The sequence below is a fragment of the Schistocerca gregaria genome, chromosome 5 (assembly GCF_023897955.1).
Source record: "Schistocerca gregaria isolate iqSchGreg1 chromosome 5, iqSchGreg1.2, whole genome shotgun sequence".
Taxonomy (NCBI): Eukaryota; Metazoa; Arthropoda; class Insecta; order Orthoptera; family Acrididae; genus Schistocerca; species Schistocerca gregaria.
This window is the reverse complement of record NC_064924.1, coordinates 501,551,555-501,572,117: the sequence shown is the minus strand read 5'-3', so window position 1 is coordinate 501,572,117 and position 20,563 is coordinate 501,551,555. Positions and strand designations below refer to the sequence as shown.

General features: G+C 43.6%; 1 protein-coding gene across 1 annotated transcript in view; it reads left to right on the top strand.

The window, feature by feature from the left end:
* Positions 1-19,903, top strand: part of LOC126273008 (uncharacterized) — a 120,243-nt gene extending 100,340 nt beyond the window's left edge. Inside the window, exon 4 of the mRNA XM_049976374.1 lies at positions 19,700-19,903. Within this exon, the coding sequence (XP_049832331.1) occupies positions 19,700-19,805 (106 nt within the window). The 3' untranslated portion in view covers positions 19,806-19,903. The remainder of the gene's footprint in view (positions 1-19,699) is intronic.
* Positions 19,904-20,563: the final 660 nt, after the last annotated feature.

Here is a 20,563-nt window from a genome sequence, read left to right as displayed (position 1 = left end):
CTCCACACTTTTTGCAGCAGCATCTATAGCAATTTGAGTAGATATTTGGAAAAAGTCCACAAGGTAACTTCACAAGACGACCAAGATTTCCCTTCTGTGTCTGCATTAATGAAATCGAAAAGGGTGCTGAACAGCGTTTCGTGGGCAAACTGTGTACATTATGAATAATATATCTATAATGTAGCTACTGACCAGCTTCTTATAATGGTTTGTAGTAAATACACTCGTATACCGTACACTTCAAAGAAGCAACGTATATCCCACGATTTATGTCCCAATTTCTTTCCATTGTACATAAATGTTATGTCATCAGTTTTTTACTTCTTCAAACACCACACGTGCGCTGATGGCGTGCGCTGAAGTTGCGCTTCCCCCACCATCCAGCGCCACCATTCCCCCACCATCGGCCGCGGACTGCTCGGAAGCGCCCAGACGGAACCTGCTGGAGAGGGGTCGAGATTATATAAAGTCGGCGTGCATCAGAGATCAATCAGACTCCAAGGAGGCCTGAAGATGGCAAGACGTCGGCTTGTCGAAATATTGCGCCTGTTGGACGACGCTACCCAGCTGAATACCCAAGAAATATTCAAGTTTTCACGATCTTCCTTCTTTCCTTCCTTCTCTTAAGTACACTATCAAAATGGACGCAAGGATATAGGGTTAAAGCTCAACCCATCCAAAACCCAAGGGGTTCTTATTGGTCATTCTAGGCTCATTAGCCCGAAATATTGGGTATTTGTGCAATCTTTAACCCTAAATGGGACTAATACCCCTTCAGCAAGGAGTCTGTGAGTAATATTAGACGAAAATCTAATTGGACTGAGCACTTAACTGCGGTGTGCAAGAAGACATCAGCATCTCTCCATGCCCTATAAAAAAATAGAAATCTCTTCCGTCTTGACATGAAAAGGAAACTGTTACAAACATTTCTACTTCCAGTTATTCATTACAGCTATGTTATCCAGCAAAGCGTTTCTCAGGAAAGCACACGACGGTTGGAACTGGTTATGAATGCCTGTGTGTTTGTTATATCTGCGATGTTCGACTCTTTAACCATATTTCACCGTCACATACATGGCTATCCTGACTGTGTGCAGACAATCGCAGAGATTTCGTATACTATGTCTTATCAACAAAGACTGTCCCTTATATCTCTACTCGACCTTAACGCTCTCACTGGAACAACACCACAGAAACACCTGTTACCATCAGAGCAAAATCCTTTCTATACCACTCCACCGTTCAGCCATTTTCTCGGAGTCCTTCTTAGTAGCAGGAACCAGACTCTGGAATAATCTCCCAGATTACATTAGAGTACTGAATAACATCTCCAGCTTCAGATAATGCCATATTTAATAAAGCAATAAGAAGAATTACCGTTGTCCTTGTACATACTCATTACCCTTGTACATCCTTCTTTCCAACGAGATCTTACTCTTGTCCCAGTATTCTTAGCTGGGGCAGTCTCTTTGAATTTCCATTTCCCAGAATGCGCTAGTTCAGGAAGCGTGTATCTTCTACACCTATGAATTCTATATATATCTGCCACTGTCATTATTGTTATTATTGTCATTACTAGTGTCATTATGGTTTGTACTGTTTTACTATTATCACCATTGATGGCAGCAGCTGCAGTAGTACAAGTACTGCCAGTATTGAATTTATTAGTTCGTAATATAATTTACTTGCATTGCCACTTCAGACACTCAGTTCACTTTAATACTCTCTTTCATATTAAAATTATTAATTCTTAAGGAACTATGATGTAAAAAAGGTACTGTATGAGAGAAACCCAGGTCCGGTTTAAGAAAGGGCGTGATGGCCCTAATTAGATCAGGTTAAATAAATAAATATGTATATTATTCTCAATTTCACACCCTAATCTAGCTGTACTTAACGCTGGATATAAAAATCCTCACCATTTATACTGCCGCAAGCAATAGAAACATAGGAATTTGATGCACATTCTACACCATTCTCCACTCTACAGCATGGTCTATCACAAATAGTAATCTCTTGCAATTTGAGTAGTTATTTGAAACAACTCCATTAGACAATTAAGATTTCATTGCTGTATTTGCATTAATGAAATCGATACGGCACTGAATAGCACTTTGTGGACAAGCTGCGTACATTGTGAATAATATTATTCAGAGTCGCAACCTACAGCTTGTTACATTGTAAGAGAAGCAGTTCTGTGTAGTAAGTGTACTTGTACCTTCAAAAGCAACAGTTTTCGAAATCGGTAAAGCACTCTGTGTGAACCGACTGTATTATTCACTCTTTGACTTCTGTAAAAGCTATTAGATTACCTAAGACTTAATATGTGAGAGATAGACACAGTTGTGAATAAAATAAGTAGTCATAACTGTCTTCTCTTAGAGATCTAATATTAACATCTATTATTCATCCACAGTGAGATACCTTGTGAATGGAAATTGACATCTTTATACAAACAAACAATTACGTATAAATTTCAAAATTGACTGTCCCTGTGTTATTCGCTCTTCCACAAAATATTATACACGCTTTACTGCTGTTGAGGAAGTCGAGTTCGGTGTTACTGAAGGACGAGAATCTTGATCGTAGATGCACTGATCAGCCAGAACATTATGACCACCGACCTTCTGTCGATAGAAACTCGCCCAGGAGATATCAGCGTCACCTGATACTGCTACTCACGATCAGACGCACGCACGCTGCATGTAGCATCACTGAGCGTGCTGTCTGCTGTAGAAGGAGGAAACCGCGCTATCTATCTGAGTTTGACCGACGGCAGATTGTTATGGTCCGGATGCTCGGTACGAGCATTCGAGAAGCTGCTCGGCTTGTCGGATCTTCGAGAAGTGTTGTGGTGAGTGCCTTCAACATGTGCCAAAATTAAGGTGAAACCATGTTCAGACGTTGTGGGGTTGGGCAGCCACCCCTCATTGCAGATTGTCTGGGAGACTGGTCAAACACTACAGGCCATAAACTCTTACGGAACTAACCTCAGACTTTAATGCTGGGTGGAGTACAAGTGTGTCGGAACACACAGAGCACTGAACACTCCTAACGGTGGATCTCGCCATCTGACGACTCATACACGCGCCAATGATAACACCACGACATAGGCAACTACGACTGAAATAGGCATGTGACCATCAGCACTGGATGTTGGCGCAGGGGCAGAGTGATGCATGATCTCATGAACACCGGTACTTTCGTCATCACGCCAATGGAAGACGCGAATGCATCGTCTTCCAGGAGAACAGCTCCTTGACACCTGTACTGCTGGATGGAGACAATCTGGTGGTGGCTCCATTATGCTCTGGGGAAAATTCACATGGGCATCAATGGGTCCAGTGAAGCTTGTACAAGGCACCATGATGTCCAAGGAGTATCGTACACTGTTTGCAGACCACAAACACCCCTTCATGATGATCACGTTTCCCGATGGCAGTGGCATTCTTCAGCAGTTCAAATGGCTCTGAGCACTATGGGGCTTAACATCTTAGGTCATCAGTCCCCTAGAACTTAGAACTACTTAAACCTAACTAACCTAAGGACATCACACACATCCATGCCGGAGGCAGGATTCGAACTGCGACCGTAGCAGTCCGGCGGTTCCGGACTGCAGCGCTTAGAACCGCACGGCCACTGCAGCCGACATCTTCAGCAGTATAATGCGCTATGTCACAAGGCTAGGAGGGTGATGGAGTGTTTCAAGGAACACAGTGGCGAGTTCCAGTGATGTGCTGGCCCCCCAACTCGCCAGATCTGTAACTGAACAAACAGAGTGGGATGTGACTGAACACAGCATCAGAGAATATATCGGATTTTAGGTAGGTGGTCTTAATGTTCTGGCTGATCAGTGCATGTCTTGCACTCCTTCAGATGAATCAGCACCGTTGCTCCAAATTTGGTGGTGAGACGTTTTGCACTCAGTGTCAAATGGTCCCATTCCTTCTCCAACTTTGGCAGTATCAGAGTGCATACATACTACACTCTGCTGACTCTTTAACTTGTGGACCATGGAATCTCCGCTTTCATATGTTGCAGCAAATAACTCATAAGCAAAACATATCGCTACTGATTCTTATATTCTTCTTTGTATGTTTATTTTTTCATGAAGAAAGTGACTGTGATACTGACTCTCCAGAGGTTGAGCCTCAACTGCAAATTTCCTAGGGAGTTTTTCCAGCTTTTATAGCACGCCTTCCTGCTGAATCACCAGACAAAAAACTGAACCTCTCCATTTTCTGAAGTCTCTTGCAGAGAAATGAGATAACCTGGACTTTGCTTCTCTGCACTGCAACTGGCGTGAAAACAAATAGTGGTAAAAATATTTCTTTTAACGAGCGCTCACTAATAATTAAAGCCATAGTGCACCTGCTTAAGTACAACAGCAACATGAGCTGTCTCAGTACGGCTGCGGCCTTTTGATGTATAACGCTGCAGCGGTATCTCTTGCAAACCGTTAGTAATGCTTGCTTGCTTGTCTCACGCTATATGCTGGTGACGTAAAACTGGCTCCATTATTTGGCTAATATAATGAAATAATAAGCAATCAGTTGGATAGAATAAATTTAATTTCTCTACCGGTTTCAGGCTCTTAGTGCACTTCTTCAGAAAGTTATGCCTACCGCATTATTTGCTAGTGTCAATAACAAAGTGCGTACAGCAGAATGCCACGGTCACAGTTAACAATGACTGTGTGAAATAAGTTTTATTCAGAGACTGTGAACTACACGATCATGGAATTTTGCTGTATGCACTTTATTATAGACTCTATCTAGCAAATAATGCGATAGGTAAGTGCCTGAAACCGGTAAGAAAATTAAATTTCTTTTATGCAAGTGGTTGCTTATTATTGCATTATATACGACTACACTTGCTGACGTTGGGTAAAATACTAAATATTTGGCTAATATTTTCAATTACTCTGCGGTAGCGAATAGGATCTCTCACCTTCCGTTACGTCTCCCAGTCCTTCACTCGAGTATTTACAACAGCCATTGTGGATTTCAGAAAATAATCAAAGCTTGTCAGATGAGTGCCTGCTTATTTGCATTCTTTATTCTCATTTTCACTGTGCTACGAGGTATTTATTTATTTATTGCAGGTTGACCGACACTTCATGATGCAAAAGTCTAACTTACATTCGTGTCCTATTCATTTCCACTCTTTAATCTATACTGAAGTGTGCTATGGTATACTTAAAAGTATTAGCTGCCTTTTCAATTGATATACTAACAAAAATGTTTTGCCTTGCATAAATCTTCAGGAAGCTATTTGCCACCCATCTAAAACATAAAGAATATAGGGACAATGCCTGGTTTCATTTAACATCAACAACTATGTGATGCAAAAAAAATAATGCTTACCTATATGTTGTGTATAATCAGTAGTATGTGACAAATGGACTATTAATCGCTCATCGTCCAAAGAAGAAGTGATAAAGTTAGCTTATGCTATGGCTCTTAAATACAGAAGACCGCTGCACTCATCACTATTGTGCATGACAACGGGGACTACTTAATTTCCCAAATACTCTATGAGCGTACAAAATGAATATTATTTGGGCAATTATGAGGTGAATTTAGTTGCCAAAAACGTAATGTATTATTCAACAACAGCCATGTGTGGCAAAAAGCAGGGTTTAGCTCGATGCTGTGTATTATCAGTAGGATGAGACAATTTATCTCTCCTACCACTGTTACTTACTTGGTGTTCAAACAACAACTATGCCTCTTATATAGTTGCGCTCACCAATACTCACAAAAACGGTTTTCTTTTCATATACTCTCTTTTTTCATGATGGAGTCATTGTCTCTCTCGGATTTCACATGGCTTATAAAATAAAAAGATAGAGGTTCGTCGCTATTATGTCTTTGATTCACAAAATATTTCGGGGAATCCACTTCAGACTTTTTACTTAGAATCTTGCTTAGATACACAAGAAATGCCTTGGAAAGGAATCCGCTTCAGACTTTTTTTCTGAGTAAGCCTCGCCCTCTTCGCGATAATACAAATTATGTTGTCTACCCTGCCATTCACGATGGTGTGCTCGCAGTGGGTTTTCTGCATTTAAAAGACTTAGTGTTAACTACCTTTATCAGTTGTTTGGACTTCGAGCGATTAAAAGTTCCACTGTATCATAGTATTGACTATATACATTATCTAGGTGAGCCATACTTTTTCTGTATCACATAGTTGCTGATATTGAATGAAACGAGGCATCGCCTATTTCCTTGATGTTTCAGGTAGCACCAAGCTGCAAAGGACTGTAGAAAAAGAATGAAGTCCAATGTTGGACACATTTCTGCAGTCAGAGCTCAGCAGCGTTTGATATTGTGTAAAGGACGACGACACTGGACAGCGTACGACTGGAAACGAGTTATCTGAAATGGTGTGCGCTACCTGTCATCAGAGAAGTGCGGAGGTGACGAAGGTGTTACGGCATGGGGCTATTTTCTGTGCGTAGGACTAGGTCCCTTTATTGCACTAAAGAAGACGCTAAATTAAGAAGGATATTAAGACGTTTTACAATATTGTGTATTTCGTGTGGTAGAAGAGCAGTTCGGAAATAATGAATGTTTTTATCAACATGACAATGCTCCATATCGTCATGTATCATCTGTGAAACAATGACTTTTGAAGAATAATATTTCTGAAGTGGACCGGCCCGCCTCAAGTCCCGACGTGAATCCCTTGAAACACCTATAGAATCAGTTAGAACGACGAATTCGCTCCAGTCATGATCATCGGACATGGCTATTTCCGGCTTTTGTGGAAGAATGGGCTGCCATTTTCCCATAGACGTTCAGGTGTCTCATCGAAAGTCTTCCCAGCAGAATACAATACATCATAAAGGCAAAGGTTGGGTATATCCTCCATTAATTTTTACATGTTACAGTTTTCTTTTGCTACCACTGTTTTCTGTAACATGAAACACTCGAAAGCGATAGACAATAATATTTACTGAAGAGAGGAACTTCATTTATCGCCTAAAAGTGTTATGACGTCTGATGAAACTACTAGAAAGAAATACTGGGAGACATTTTATCGGCTGAGAAACGTACGCAGCTAGTTCATTCGGAAAGAGTCCCTCATAATTCTTTATTTTTGAATAAGTTTCCTTTAATTTACGTCTATAGTCACAAACTTTTTGTTAACAGATGACCGGTTTCGGTCTATAGTGACCATCATACGATCTGTTTTATAAAAACAAAGTCCTAATGTAGTGCAGCCATAGTGGTATCGTCAAATGTTAAATGCAAAATCAGCACCAGCATCGTCAAATATATATAAATAACGGTATATTGATAATTTTTACTTATGGGCCGTCTGACAGCAACTGAATAAAACACTATTTTAGTGCCATATGCGTTTCTCCTTTATTTTCTGCAAGGCATCATCAGTGGCAGATTGCGTGGACAATTTCTTACAAATTACACTCCTGTTGCATTTTTGGTGTTCTTCTTCTTCTTATGAATGCCAATTTGCAGTTTTTTCCCCACATCCCACAGTACTATGAACTGAACGCTTGTTTCAATGCAAGTTATCAATATACCGTAATATTACACGTAACTGAGGAAGACAGAACTACAAACGTTGAAGATATATAAATAACATCGTTTGCGGGGGTCATGTTGTCAGTAGCACTTTATTTTTGGTTCGAAACAGCACACACTCGATTATGGACTTCCGCAGAAGAGTAAAAACATCATAACAGGGAGTATTACTGTGTAAGGAGTTAGCTAAAAAGACAAGCACTTGCTAGAAGACACACTCTGCAGGATATCAGGCGTTCTCAATGTTGTCTCCCCGCAAAGATGCCGCCGGCCTCCTACCAATGCTGAGACACAAACTCTGTGTTGATTCATTACGTGGTTGGGTATTCTCTCTCGATAATACAAATCAATGTTGATGTGGTTTGCACCACAATAATTTTTTTAATGCAGGATGCCTCCTATAGTTCTCGCTAGAGACTTGCAGTCGAGGACAGAGAAGCCTTTTGCAAGTTTCAGCTCGCCTTTCTTGTCCTTCTCTCGGGAAAAAAACAGGTGTCTCACATTGCTAGGTTTATATGTTCCTTCATCCTTCTTGTCTGTGGGAAACGGGTATTACCAAGAATGTTTACTGCGAAATCCCTGATTCGGCACATAAGAAATTCCTCCTAACTCAGCAGAAAGGCATACTATAAAAGCCAGGAATACTCGCTTAAAAGCTATCAGTCTAGTTCCAGACCTTTGGAGAGTCAACACAGCAGTCACTGTCTTCGGAAAATATGTGAACACAAAAGAAGAATACAATAAGAATCAGTACCGATATATTTTGGTTATCAATTACTTGCTGTAACTAACGAAAGCAGTAATTCCATGCCTAGTACGCACTACGAGATCCTCAACGATGGACAGTAAGCGGCGCCACCCGACACTGAGCGCAAAACGGAGTCACCACCAAATCTGGAGTAACGGTGACGGTCCATCTGAAGAAGTGCAAGATATATTTAGCATCAAAATTCTCGACGATCAATACTGCCGAGCTCGTTTTCCTCAACAGCTGTAAGGAGGGCATAATGTATCGTGGAAGAGACAATAAGACAGACACAGTCGGTTTTCAAATTATTGACATTTAATTGTTTGTACAAATAGTCAGTTTCTATCCACAAAGTGTCACACAGTCGAAGAATAAGAGATGTTAATATTGGATCTCTAAAAGAAAACTGTTGTGACTCCTTATTTTATTCGCAAGAGTGTTTATCTTTCATATGTATAAAGTCACAGGTGATCTAAAAGCTTGTACAGAAGTCACTGAGTGAATGATAACAGTCACTTCAAAAAGAGTGCTTTTCCAATCCGAACACTATGTTGTTTTTGATGTGTACAATAGATACGAGTGTATTTGCTACACAGAACTATTTCTGTTCCAGTATAATAAACTGGTAGATTGCTACATTCAAGGTATATTATTCATAATGTACCCAGTTTGCCCACAACATGCTTTCAGTGCCTTTTCGATTTCATTAATGCAGCTACAGCAGTGAAATATTGGTTGTCGAGTGGGGTTGTTTCAAATATCTACTCAAATTCCAAGAAACTACTATTTGTGATAGACGATGCTGCAAAAACTGTGGAGGATGATGTAGTAAATGGATAACATTCGTATATTTACACTGTGTATGAAAGTATGCAGGGTGAAGCCAAATTCGCGCACTCGGGCTTCGCAGCGCGACTCCTCACATGCCAGCCATGAAAAATGTCTCTCACAAAATTTCATCCGGCAAGTACATCCGGCAGAAAAAGGGCGTTATAGAGTGGCAATCTGGTAACACTGTAAACACATGTACAGTAAGTACCTCTGACAGAATGGTTTACTGTTGCTGTACAGTTGGTGCAGTGATTAGAGTTTTGGGATAGCATGCAGGAGGTCCATGGTTCGATCCTTGGTTGATGCATATTTTTTTTATTTGGTAAATGTAGTCCAGGTGGTACAGTATCTGCCATTTTAACAATCAACAACGATTGCAGCAGGTCCTCTAGAAAACATTTGCACTTACATACTAGAATCGTAGAAATGGAAGATTGGTGAGCTTTGAAAGAAGCCCTTTCTATGTCGTGGGCGTTAATTTATTTACACCACTACATCTACTAGATGCGAAACCTCACATTACCAGTAGGACTAGCAATGTGCTTTGTGAATAATGTCCAAACTCGGTTACTATTTGTATGTGTTTTCACCATTGTCGCACTAATTATACCTTTCAACATTGAGTCCGTTAACCACATATTATTTAGTATGTATCTCAATGTATTATTATTATTATTATTATTACTACTATTACTTTTTTTAGAATCGTATTGAACAACTAGGATCACGTTAATAACTTCAGTTCCTCTTCTTCCTTTGTTATTGTTGCTATTATTATTATTATTATTATTCTATCACTGGGATTGTGGAAACATAATATCGATCACTGTTAGGGAAACAGTGTAATTTGAAACCGAACATTTGACAATAAGCGATATTGGGATGAATCATGCAGAACAATAGCTGTCAGAGGGGTAATGCGCATTACGTGGAACTGTGAGCAGGACTGACAAGTCCACCAGGCAGGATACTGGTACTGTGTCCCACTTCAACAGCTGAATACGGGGAAATAGCAAGTCCTCTCAAAAATAAAAGCTCATATGGAGATGGAAATCTATTAAAATGTACACACAGACGTGTTGTCTATATCATTGACGTCGGTTTGCAGTAGGGTTTTGGAGCATATACTGTATTCAAACATTATGAATCACCTCGAAGGGAACGATCTATTGACACGTAATCAGCATGGCTTCAGAAAACATCGCTCTTGTGCAACGCAGCTAGCTCTTTATTCGCACGAAGTAATGGCCGCTATCGACAGGGGATCTCAAGTTGATTCCGTATTTCTAGATTTCCGGAAAGCTTTTGACACCGTTCCTCATAAGCGACTTCTAATCAAGCTGCGGAGTTATGGGGTATCGTCTCAGTTGTGCGACTGGATTCGTGATTTCCTATCAGGAAGGTCGCAGTTCGTAGTAATAGACGGCAAATCATCGAGTAAAACTGAAGTAATATCAGGTGTTCCCCAGGGAAGCGTCCTGGGACCTCTACTGTTCCTGATCTATATAAATGACCTGGGTGACAATGTGAGCAGTTCTCTTAGACTGTTCGCAGATGATGCTGTAATTTACCGTCTAGTAAGGTCATCCCAAGACCAGTATCAGTTGCAAAGCGATTTAGAAAAGATTGCTGTATGGTGTGTCAGGTGGCAGTTGACGCTAAATAACAAAAAGTGTGAGATGATCCACATGAGTTCCAAAAGAAATCCGTTGGAATTCGATTACTCGATAAATAGTACAATTCTCAAGGCTGTCAATTCAACTAAGTACCTGGGTGTTAAAATTACGAACAACTTCAGTTGGAAGGACCACATAGATAATACTGTCGGGAAGGCGAGCCAAAGGTTGCGTTTCATTGGCAGGACACTTAGAAGATGCAACAAGTCCACTAAAGAGACAGCTTACACTACACTCGTTCGTCCTCTGTTAGAATATTGCTGCGCGGTGTGGGATCCTTACCAGGTGGGATTGACGGAGGACATCGAAAGGGTGCAAAAAAGGGCAGCTCGTATTGTATTATCACGTTATAGGGGAGAGAGTGTGGCAGATATGATACACGAGTTGGGATGGAAGTCATTAAAGCATAGACGTTTTTCGTCGCGGCGAGACTTTTTTACGAAATTTCAGTCACCAACTTTCTCTTCCGAATGCGAAAATATTTTGTTGAGCCCAACCTACATAGGTAGGAATGATCATCAAAATAAAATAAGAGAAATCAGAGCTCGAACAGAAAGGTTTAGGTGTTCGTTTTTCCCGCTCGCTGTTCGGGAGTGGAATAGTAGAGAGATAGTATGATTGTGGTTTGATGAACCCTCTGCCAAGCACTTAAATGTGAATTGCAGAGTAGTCATGTAGATGTCTGAAATACTTTAACACATTAACAAGACTCTTTTTCTAGAGAGATTATGTGACGTGATTGGAGACCAGTCAATAATTATCAGTCTATCATAAATAACATCATCTCTTTAAACTTCTTAAGAAATCAATATATTTCGAATAGTTAATCACTGAAACATAAATCAAGTCCGAATTCACTTTGTTGAAATAAATTTATATGGAGCTTGTTAACTTTTTCTCAGAATTTGTCGCATTCTCTCTCTACCAGTAGCCTTGATTTTAAACACCTTCTGTACATTTGTTTAGTTATTTATATCCTCACAGCAACCATTATTTTTTTGTCATTCATGAGCTTAATTTCTCAGTGTAACGGAGTCGACAGCATTAAGCTGTCAATCTATATGGGGGGGGGGGGGGGGGAGGGGGTTGGTGAGAGGGCAGGTGTAGGCTAATCATGGTGGCCGTTCTGACTTCCTCACCCAGAGTATGATAATTCCCCAATGGGGAGCAGAAGCAAATTCAGCAGCACCCATACTGCAACTATACACATTTATTAAACTTGGTTATGATACACCGACCTTGAGTTTTCTGGCCAGTTGGCAGGATGGTGCCCACAGACCTTGATGGCAGTGTGCTAACAGTGTATCGGTCGCTGCTATTAACAGTGGAGCGTGGCTCGGAGGAGATCAGTCTTGCAGGGCGGGCACCTGACAGTGGCTAATGCTGAGTCAATGCACATGACACAATCGTGATTTGTGGCCAAATGACGGATCCGTGGTGTCACTACCTGGTCTGACAACAATGGTGTCAGCCATGGAGTAAATTCTCCAGTCGACGACTGGTTGAGGGCGTCCAATGACGGCAGTTGCTACGTTGGCGGTAGTTAGTAGCGTCCCAGTTGGACCTTTGGGCCTACTGGTAATAGATGCGGGACCATGCCAATGTTGACTGACAGACTGATGCTAAGGGCTGCGCAAGAGGATGCTGAATCAGTTTGCAATGCTTTTCGGGATCCAAAGGCAGCTGCCCACTCAACAATGGTTGTGGCTTGATACTCTTTGCTGACAGAGCTGGTACTGTTTTCACTATGTAATTGAAAGTATCTGGACACCCATATACACTCCTGGAAATGGAAAAAAGAACACATTGACACCGGTGTGTCAGACCCACCATACTTGATCTGGGCACTGCGAGAGGGCTGTACAAGCAATGATCACACGCACGGCACAGCGGACACACCAGGAACCGCCGTGTTGGCCGTCGAATGGCGCTAGCTGCGCAGCATTTGTGCACCTCCGCCGTCAGTGTCAGCCAGTTTGCCGTGGCATACGGAGCTCCATTGCAGTCTTTAACACTGGTAGCATGCCGCGACAGCGTGGACGTGAACCGTATGTGCAGTTGACGGACTTTGGGCGAGGGCGTATAGTGGGCATGCGGCAGGCCTGGTGGACGTACCGCCGAATTGCTCAACACGTGGGGCGTGAGGTCTCCACAGTACATCGATGTTGTCGGCAGTGGTCGGCGGAAGGTGCACGTGCCCGTCGACCTGGGACCGGACCGCAGCGACGCACGGATGCACGCCAAGACCTTAGGATCCTACACAGTGCCATAGGGGACTGCACCGCCACTTCCCAGCAAATTAGGGACACTGTTGCTCCTGGGGTATCGGCGAGGACCATTCGCAACCGTCTCCATGAAGCTGGGCTACGGTCCCGCTCACCGTTAGGCCGTCTTCCGCTCACGCCCCAACATCGTGCAGCCCGCCTCCAGTGGTGTCGCGACAGGCGTGAATGGAGGGACGAATGGAGACGTGTCGTCTTCAGCAATGAGAGTCGCTTCTGCCTTGGTACCAATGATGGTCGTATGCGTGTTTAGCGCCGTGCAGGTGAGCGCCGCAATCAGGACTGCATACGACCGAGGCACACAGGGCCAACACCCGGCATCATGGTGTGGGGAGCGATCTCCTACACTGGCCGTACACCTCTGGTGATCGTCGAGGGGACACTGAATAGTGCACGGTACATCCAAACCGTCATCGAACCCATCGTTCTACCATTCCTAGACCGGCAAACGAACTTGCTGTTCCAACAGGACAATGCACGTCCGCATGTATCCCGTGCCACTTAACGTGCTCTAGAAGGTGTAAGTCAACTACCCTGGCCAGCAAGATCTCCAGATCTGTCCCCCATTGAGCATGTTTGGGACTGGATGAAGCGTCGTCTCACGCGGTCTGCACGTCCAGCACGAACGCTGGTCCAACTGAGGCGCCAGGTGGAAATGGCATGGCAAGCCGTTCCACAGGACTACATCCAGCATCTCTACGATCGTCTACATGGGAGAATAGCAGCCTGCAATGCTGCGAAAGGTGGATGTACACTGTACTAGTGCCGACGTTGTGCATGCTCTGTCGCCTGTGTCTATGTGCCTGTGGTTCTGTCAGTGTGATCATGTGATGTATCTGACCCCAGGAATGTGTCAATAAAGTTTCCCCTTCCTGGGACAATGAATTCACGGTGTTCTTATTTCAATTTCCAGGAGTGTATAACGCGAATTGGCCACTAGGTGGCATGAGAGGTGGACATGCAAATATAAAAGGAGGTGGACAGTGTTGTCTTGTCAGTAGAGGAGTACTAACAACACAATGGTTTAGTCATAGAAGATCAATGACTTCGAACATGGACCAGTCTTGTGATGTAATCTGAGTAACATGTCCTGCAGAGACATTTCAACTCTTATGAAGCTGCCCTGGTCGACGGCGTGTGATGTGATTCTGAAGTGGAAATGGGAGAGAACAAGCACACCTAAACCAAGACCAGGCGGACCACATGCGCTGATCGACAGATACCATGAAGCAATTATAAAGGGTGGTTGAGAAAATCGGGTGAAATCCGCGGAAGGAATCACTGATGACTTCCAAAGCGCTACCAGCAGTCCAGCTAGCACATTAAAATGAGTGAGGTGCAATGGAAGAGTAGCCACACATTTGTGTAGTCAATGCTAGGTGATGGAGAGAGCGATGCCACTGGAAAAATGGACGACTGAAGATGAGGAATTTGGAGTTATGGTTCACATTATATGGTGTGGCTACCCAATGAAAGAGTTTGGGTTTGGCGAACGCCTAGACAACGGTGCCTGTCATGATGTGCAGCGTTGACAGTGAAGGAGGTGGTACTATTGTGTGGAGATGTTTTTTCTGGTTAAGGTGTGTTCCCCTTTTTGCGCCTAGGAAGCTGGTAAATGCAGAAAGATATGAACACATTTTACAGCACTGAGTACAGTGTACGATAGGGGAACAACTCAGAGAGGATGATTATTTGTGTCAGCATGACAATACACAGTGTCACAAAGCAGCTCCTCTAAGGCAATGGTTTGTATACAATAACATCGTTGAAATGGCCTAGCCTTCCCAGAGTCCCGACCTGAACCTAATCGAACACCTTCAGGATGAACTGGAACGTCGACTTCGCTCCAGACGCCAGCGTCCAACATTACGACTTTCTATGGTTTCGGCCTTTGAGGAAGAATGGGCTGTCATTTCACCACCGACATTCAGACACCTCACTGAAAGTGTCCCCAGCAGAGTTAGAGCCGTTGTAAAGTCAAAGGGGTTGACACACCACTTATTAATGTCGACTGATAAGTATGTGGACGCTTTTGAGCAGATAGTGTATATGCCATCTCTCAGACCCAGTGTATTGTCATGTAGGCGCTGCAAGTGTTACGTAGTTCCTCTGTTGTAATGCTGCAATGGAGTACTGTATTTTTGTAACAGTGATGGCTACTAATTGATGGTCAAGCAATGTGTGTTGCCTGACAGGTGGTATAATGCTGGAGTAGCAGCTTGCAGCTTCTGGCGACAGTTTTGTGGTCATGTGGATGATCTGTTCTATTTTCGTATACTTACATACATAATTGGAAGCTTTACCCATGGAAATGTAACACTTCACTCAAGTAAACAAAGAAATGAGTTCCTTCTTGACGTTTCCTCCAGTTTATTGGTAACAATTACTTCTCTGCACTTGTTTACTATAGTGGTTGACTTTTTTCGTTTAATAATTACAGTATCTCAAATTGCAGCCCGCCCAGTTATCCGTGCGGTCTAACGCACTGCTTTTCAGGCGGGAAGGCGTGCCAGTCCCCGACACGAATCCGCCCGACGGATTAGTGTCAACGTTCTGTCTGCCGGCCAGTCTGTGGATGGTTTTAAGGCGGTTTTCCATCTGCCTCGGCGAATGTGGGCTGGTTCCCCATATGCCGCCTCAGTTACACAGTGTGTCGGCAGTTGGCTGCGCAAACACTTTCTGCACGTACCCGTACACCATAATTACTCTACCACGCAACCATTGGGGTTACACACGTCTGGTGTGAGACGTTTCCGTGGGTAGGGGGAGGGGGGGGGGGGGGGAAATCCACTGTGGGAAAACAGCCACAATAACTCTGCGTTCAGTGTGGGGCCGTGGTAGGGTCAGTGGACTGCTGTAGCCTGTTGTGGGGTTGTGAACCACTGAGGGCTACGGCGGGGACGACGCCTCTCCATCATTTCTAGATCCCTGGTTCTAACACTACAGTACAAAACAATGAATTGTGCTTGAGTGTGGCATTAGCGTATTAAATAAAAGGGCTGGGAGCAACAGCGTCAAGAATGTAAGGAGATTAATCATAAGCTTTTATTTTTATAAACAAAATACTATTGTACCATGGTTATAAAATACAATTTACAAATTACTATTATCAGTGAGATAAAATACAGTTCGTCCATTTTCAGTAACAACATTCTCAGGGTCGTTACCAATATTTTAAATGGTGGTTGCTAAGACACAGATGGAACTAGCATGCAGGCCTGGATGAGAGAGCTGTAGTGCAGTTCATTTATCAGGAGATGGTCGGTCTGCTGGCGGCGTGGCAGACGAAGGTAGCCTACCTGAGCGGCGGCGTGGGCGCAGCTGCTGGCACTGGATGTCTGGCATTGGTGACAGTGGTCTCAGTCGCCAACCCGGAACGGTCCTCTCTGCTGTCTTGACGACGAGCCTCCCCCTCGGATGATCTCTTCACGTTCTCCACGGTCCTCTTCCTAAAGGTGGCCATATTCCAACTAGGGTTGGTAAAATGGTGCGTTTTATCGGGGGGCGGGGGGGGGGGGTGGCACCCAGCTGACCACAATCAGTCATCAAGAGCGCCTGAAGATGGCAACAAATCAGCTTGCCGTAATATCGCACCTTTTGGACGACGATGGCCGGTGAATACTCCAGAACGTTTGAAAAGAATCATGGAAGATTAGCATATCTCTTTCACACAGAAGGCACTGAATGCTGGAAAACGGCATTTTACATGTTTGATTATGTGGAGAGAAACGGTCTGTCTCCAAACAGATTCCCATTGTGAGCATTATCAACAAAAGCTTTCTCCAGTTTCTTTGAGCTACTTAGAGAAATTTAAAAACACATTTTATGACTTGAGACAAAGATAGAAATAATCGTAGGAGCATCGTTGGTGTTTACAGTTCAACTATATTTTGTGTCACATATTTAACTTCTTAACTTCTGCACTCGCCTCCGATTAACTGATTCATTTTTCATTAATCAGTAATTCTCAGAATTCACTATTTTTCCCTTTTCTCTCTGCGATAGTTCAACTGCTTCTCAGACCAGTTCACACTGAACAGATCATACTTCAAATGTAGTGATGAAACATAATAAAATGTGAGATAATGAGCCAGAAAAGATTGACAGAAACAAGATTCAACTAGACAACAATGACCACGTGTGAAGCACTCCAGGAAATGTTTTTAAAGTGTATTCACATGGCTTCATATACAACCAGTACTGAAAGTCGATAGATAGCTAATAAACACATTTCGGAAGATGTCCTATGATAAACTACGTAGTATACAAAATGTCGGAACATTAAGAGACGTTATTTGCACGTCTGCAAGCAGAATATGGCTGAGCCCTTATTTTGTGAAGATGCAGTGGCTGGCCATACATAGACTTGGCAGAAACGGATTTGACTGGAGGAACCGCCATCTTTTATCTTGTCATGTGTGCTTAACTTACCAACAGATGGGAGGTCCCGTCATTCTAAATACACTCCTGGAAATGGAAAAAAGAACACATCGACACCAGTGTGTCAGACCCACCATACTTGCTCCGGACACTGCGAGAGGGCTGTACAAGCAATGATCCCACGCACGGCACAGCGGACACACCAGGAACCGCGGTGTTGGCCGTCGAATGGCGCTAGCTGCGCAGCATTTGTGCACCGCCGCCGTCAGTGTCAGCCAGTTTGCCGTGGCATACAGAGCTCCATCGCAGTCTTTAACACTGGTAGCATGCCGCGACAGCGTGGACGTGAACCGTATGTGCAGTTGACGGACTTTGAGCGAGGGCGTATAGTAGGCATGCGGGAGGCCGGGTGGACGTACCGCCAAATTGCTCAACACGTGGGGCGTGAGGTCTCCACAGTACATCGATGTTGTCGCCAGTGGTCGGCGGAAGGTGCACGTGCCCGTCGACCTGGGACCGGACCGCAGCGACGCACGGATGCACGCCAAGACCGTAGGATCCTACGGAGTGCCGTAGGGGACCGCACCGCCACTTCCCAGCAAATTAGGGACACTGTTGCTCCTGGGGTATCGGCGAGGACCATTCGAAACCGTCTCCATGAAGCTGGGCTACGGTCCCGCACACCGTTAGGCCGTCTTCCGCTCACGACCCCAACATCGTGCAGCCCGCCTCCAGTGGTGTCGTGACAGGCGTGAATGGAGGGACGAATGGAGACGTGTCGTCTTCAGCGATGAGAGTCGCTTCTGCCTTGGTGCCAATGATGGTCGTATGCGTGTTTGGCGCCGTGCAGGTGAGCGCCACAATCAGGACTGCATACGACCGAGGCACACAGGGCCAACACCCGGCATCATGGTGTGGGGAGCGATCTCCTACACTGGCCGTACACCTCTGGTGATCGTCGAGGGGACACTGAATAGTGCATGGTACATCCAAACCGTCATCGAACCCATCGTTCTACCATTCCTATACCGGCAAGGGAACTTGCTGTTCCAACAGGACAATGCACGTCCGCATGTATCCCGTGCCACCCAACGTGCTCTAGAAGGTGTAAGTCAACTACCCTGGCCAGCAAGATCTCCGGATCTGCCCCCCATTGAGCATGTTTGGGACTGGATGAAGCGTCGTCTCACGCGGTCTGCACGTCCAGCACGAACGCTGGTCCAACTGAGGCGCCAGGTGCAAATGGCATGGCAAGCCGTTCCACAGGACTACATCCAGCATCTCTACGATCGTCTCCATGGGAGAATAGCAGCCTGCATTGCTGCGAAAGGTGGATATACACTGTACTAGTGCCGACATTGTGCATGCTCTGTTGCCTGTGTCTATGTGCCTGTGGTTCTGTCAGTGTGATCATGTGATGTCTCTGACCCCAGGAATGTGTCAATAAAGTTTCCCCTTCCTGGGACAATGAATTCATGGAGTGTAGGTGCTAGAAGTTCTGCCAAGCACGTTTTGATAAGGCCAAAGTGATCTCTAGGAAAAGACATCACAATACACCCCACTCGTGACCAACACCAGCTACGAATAGAATGACTCCAAAGTTTCATCGGAGATTTGATTCGTTCACACGAAAAATTGCTTCAACAAGTACCATGTGTGGCATATTTCTCCCTTCTGGGAAGTGACTTCCAGAAGCTAGAAAGGGGTAAGAGGGAGGACGAAACGGGGTTTTCAGTTTGATAACGCCGAAGACAGAATATCCAACGAATGTTCTCCGAATAACGGCGCTATACACTGCGAATCACCTGCTCGATATTTCGATGTTCCCTCTTTTGCGTGTCTGAGCGACATACCACTGCAAGCCACAGTGAAATGAACAATGTACACGTATGTCCCCACTACAATTGTCATTCTTACAGTGACCTTTCGCATATCATGTGGAAAAATCTCAATAGAAATTTGGAACTATTCTGAAAGTTTGTTATTGTTTACTGAGCCGTATTTATGTCTCTTGCACACAGGAAAATAAAACTTAGAATAAACACTCAACTAATGTCATTTCTCATCTCTATAAAAGATTTGCTTGTCATTTCAGTTGATTTTAACTAAACTATGTAGCCTACTTTATTAAACAATTTGCCACTATCACACTACGATGGCGAAATAAATTTACTTATATATGGGGAGACATTGCAGTAATTTTTTGGAAATACTTTTATGTTTCAGATGCTGCTTGAAAGGCAGAAGACGTGTGAGAATAGTGGACTGCCAGCAGAAAAACGAACTCGAACTCTCCCTGAAGTCAATGCGAAGAACCTGTATAAGAAAATGAAATATATTTCCTGAAAGCACAATGTCATATTAGTAATCTGTGTAAAATTGCTTTGGATAATACACTGCAGTAGTTCTCGCCTTCTTCAGCCACAGAAATTGGTTTTATTGGAATAATTAATTCTGAAATTTAATTTCTGCTTGTCTTTACTTTCTTCTTCTTCTTTATTTCTTTCCCTTTTCTTTTTCTTTCCAATCGCACAACAAAAGACTAGCTCAAGACTCTTAAAGGAGCGGTCATTGTCTGCAGAAATAGGTTAAGTCTCGCTCCCACTCCACGCTTTAACTTACTGTGAGTGCTATCCGTAATAAGAAATAGACGATATATCACGTAGCATTTTTCTACACTTCTTGATTTTAACAAGAATAGACTATTACTTAGTAGTACAATCAGTAGCAGCTAAATAATAGCTGCTATATTAGCTCTGATACGACAAACGTGGGCAAATTAACTGATTTCTCTCTCAGGCCCCTTGTCAGACTGAATAATACAGTGCTTCTAGGAATTCCGCAGATCGTTGTTTCCATTTTATGCACACTATTTCGATTGAATATCTGGAAGCACGCCTTTAATTGAAAGATTGATATTTGGTTGAAAGAACTTTTTAGTAATTTCACTTTGGGTGAGAAGCTAGAGAAAAGCAATAAGTGAACCCACAAGTAAGCAGGCACAAGTTTGATACATCATTCACTCATTGATGTGAGTGTACTAGGGGTGTCCAGAAAGTAAGTTTCGATCGGTCGCTAAATGGAAACCAC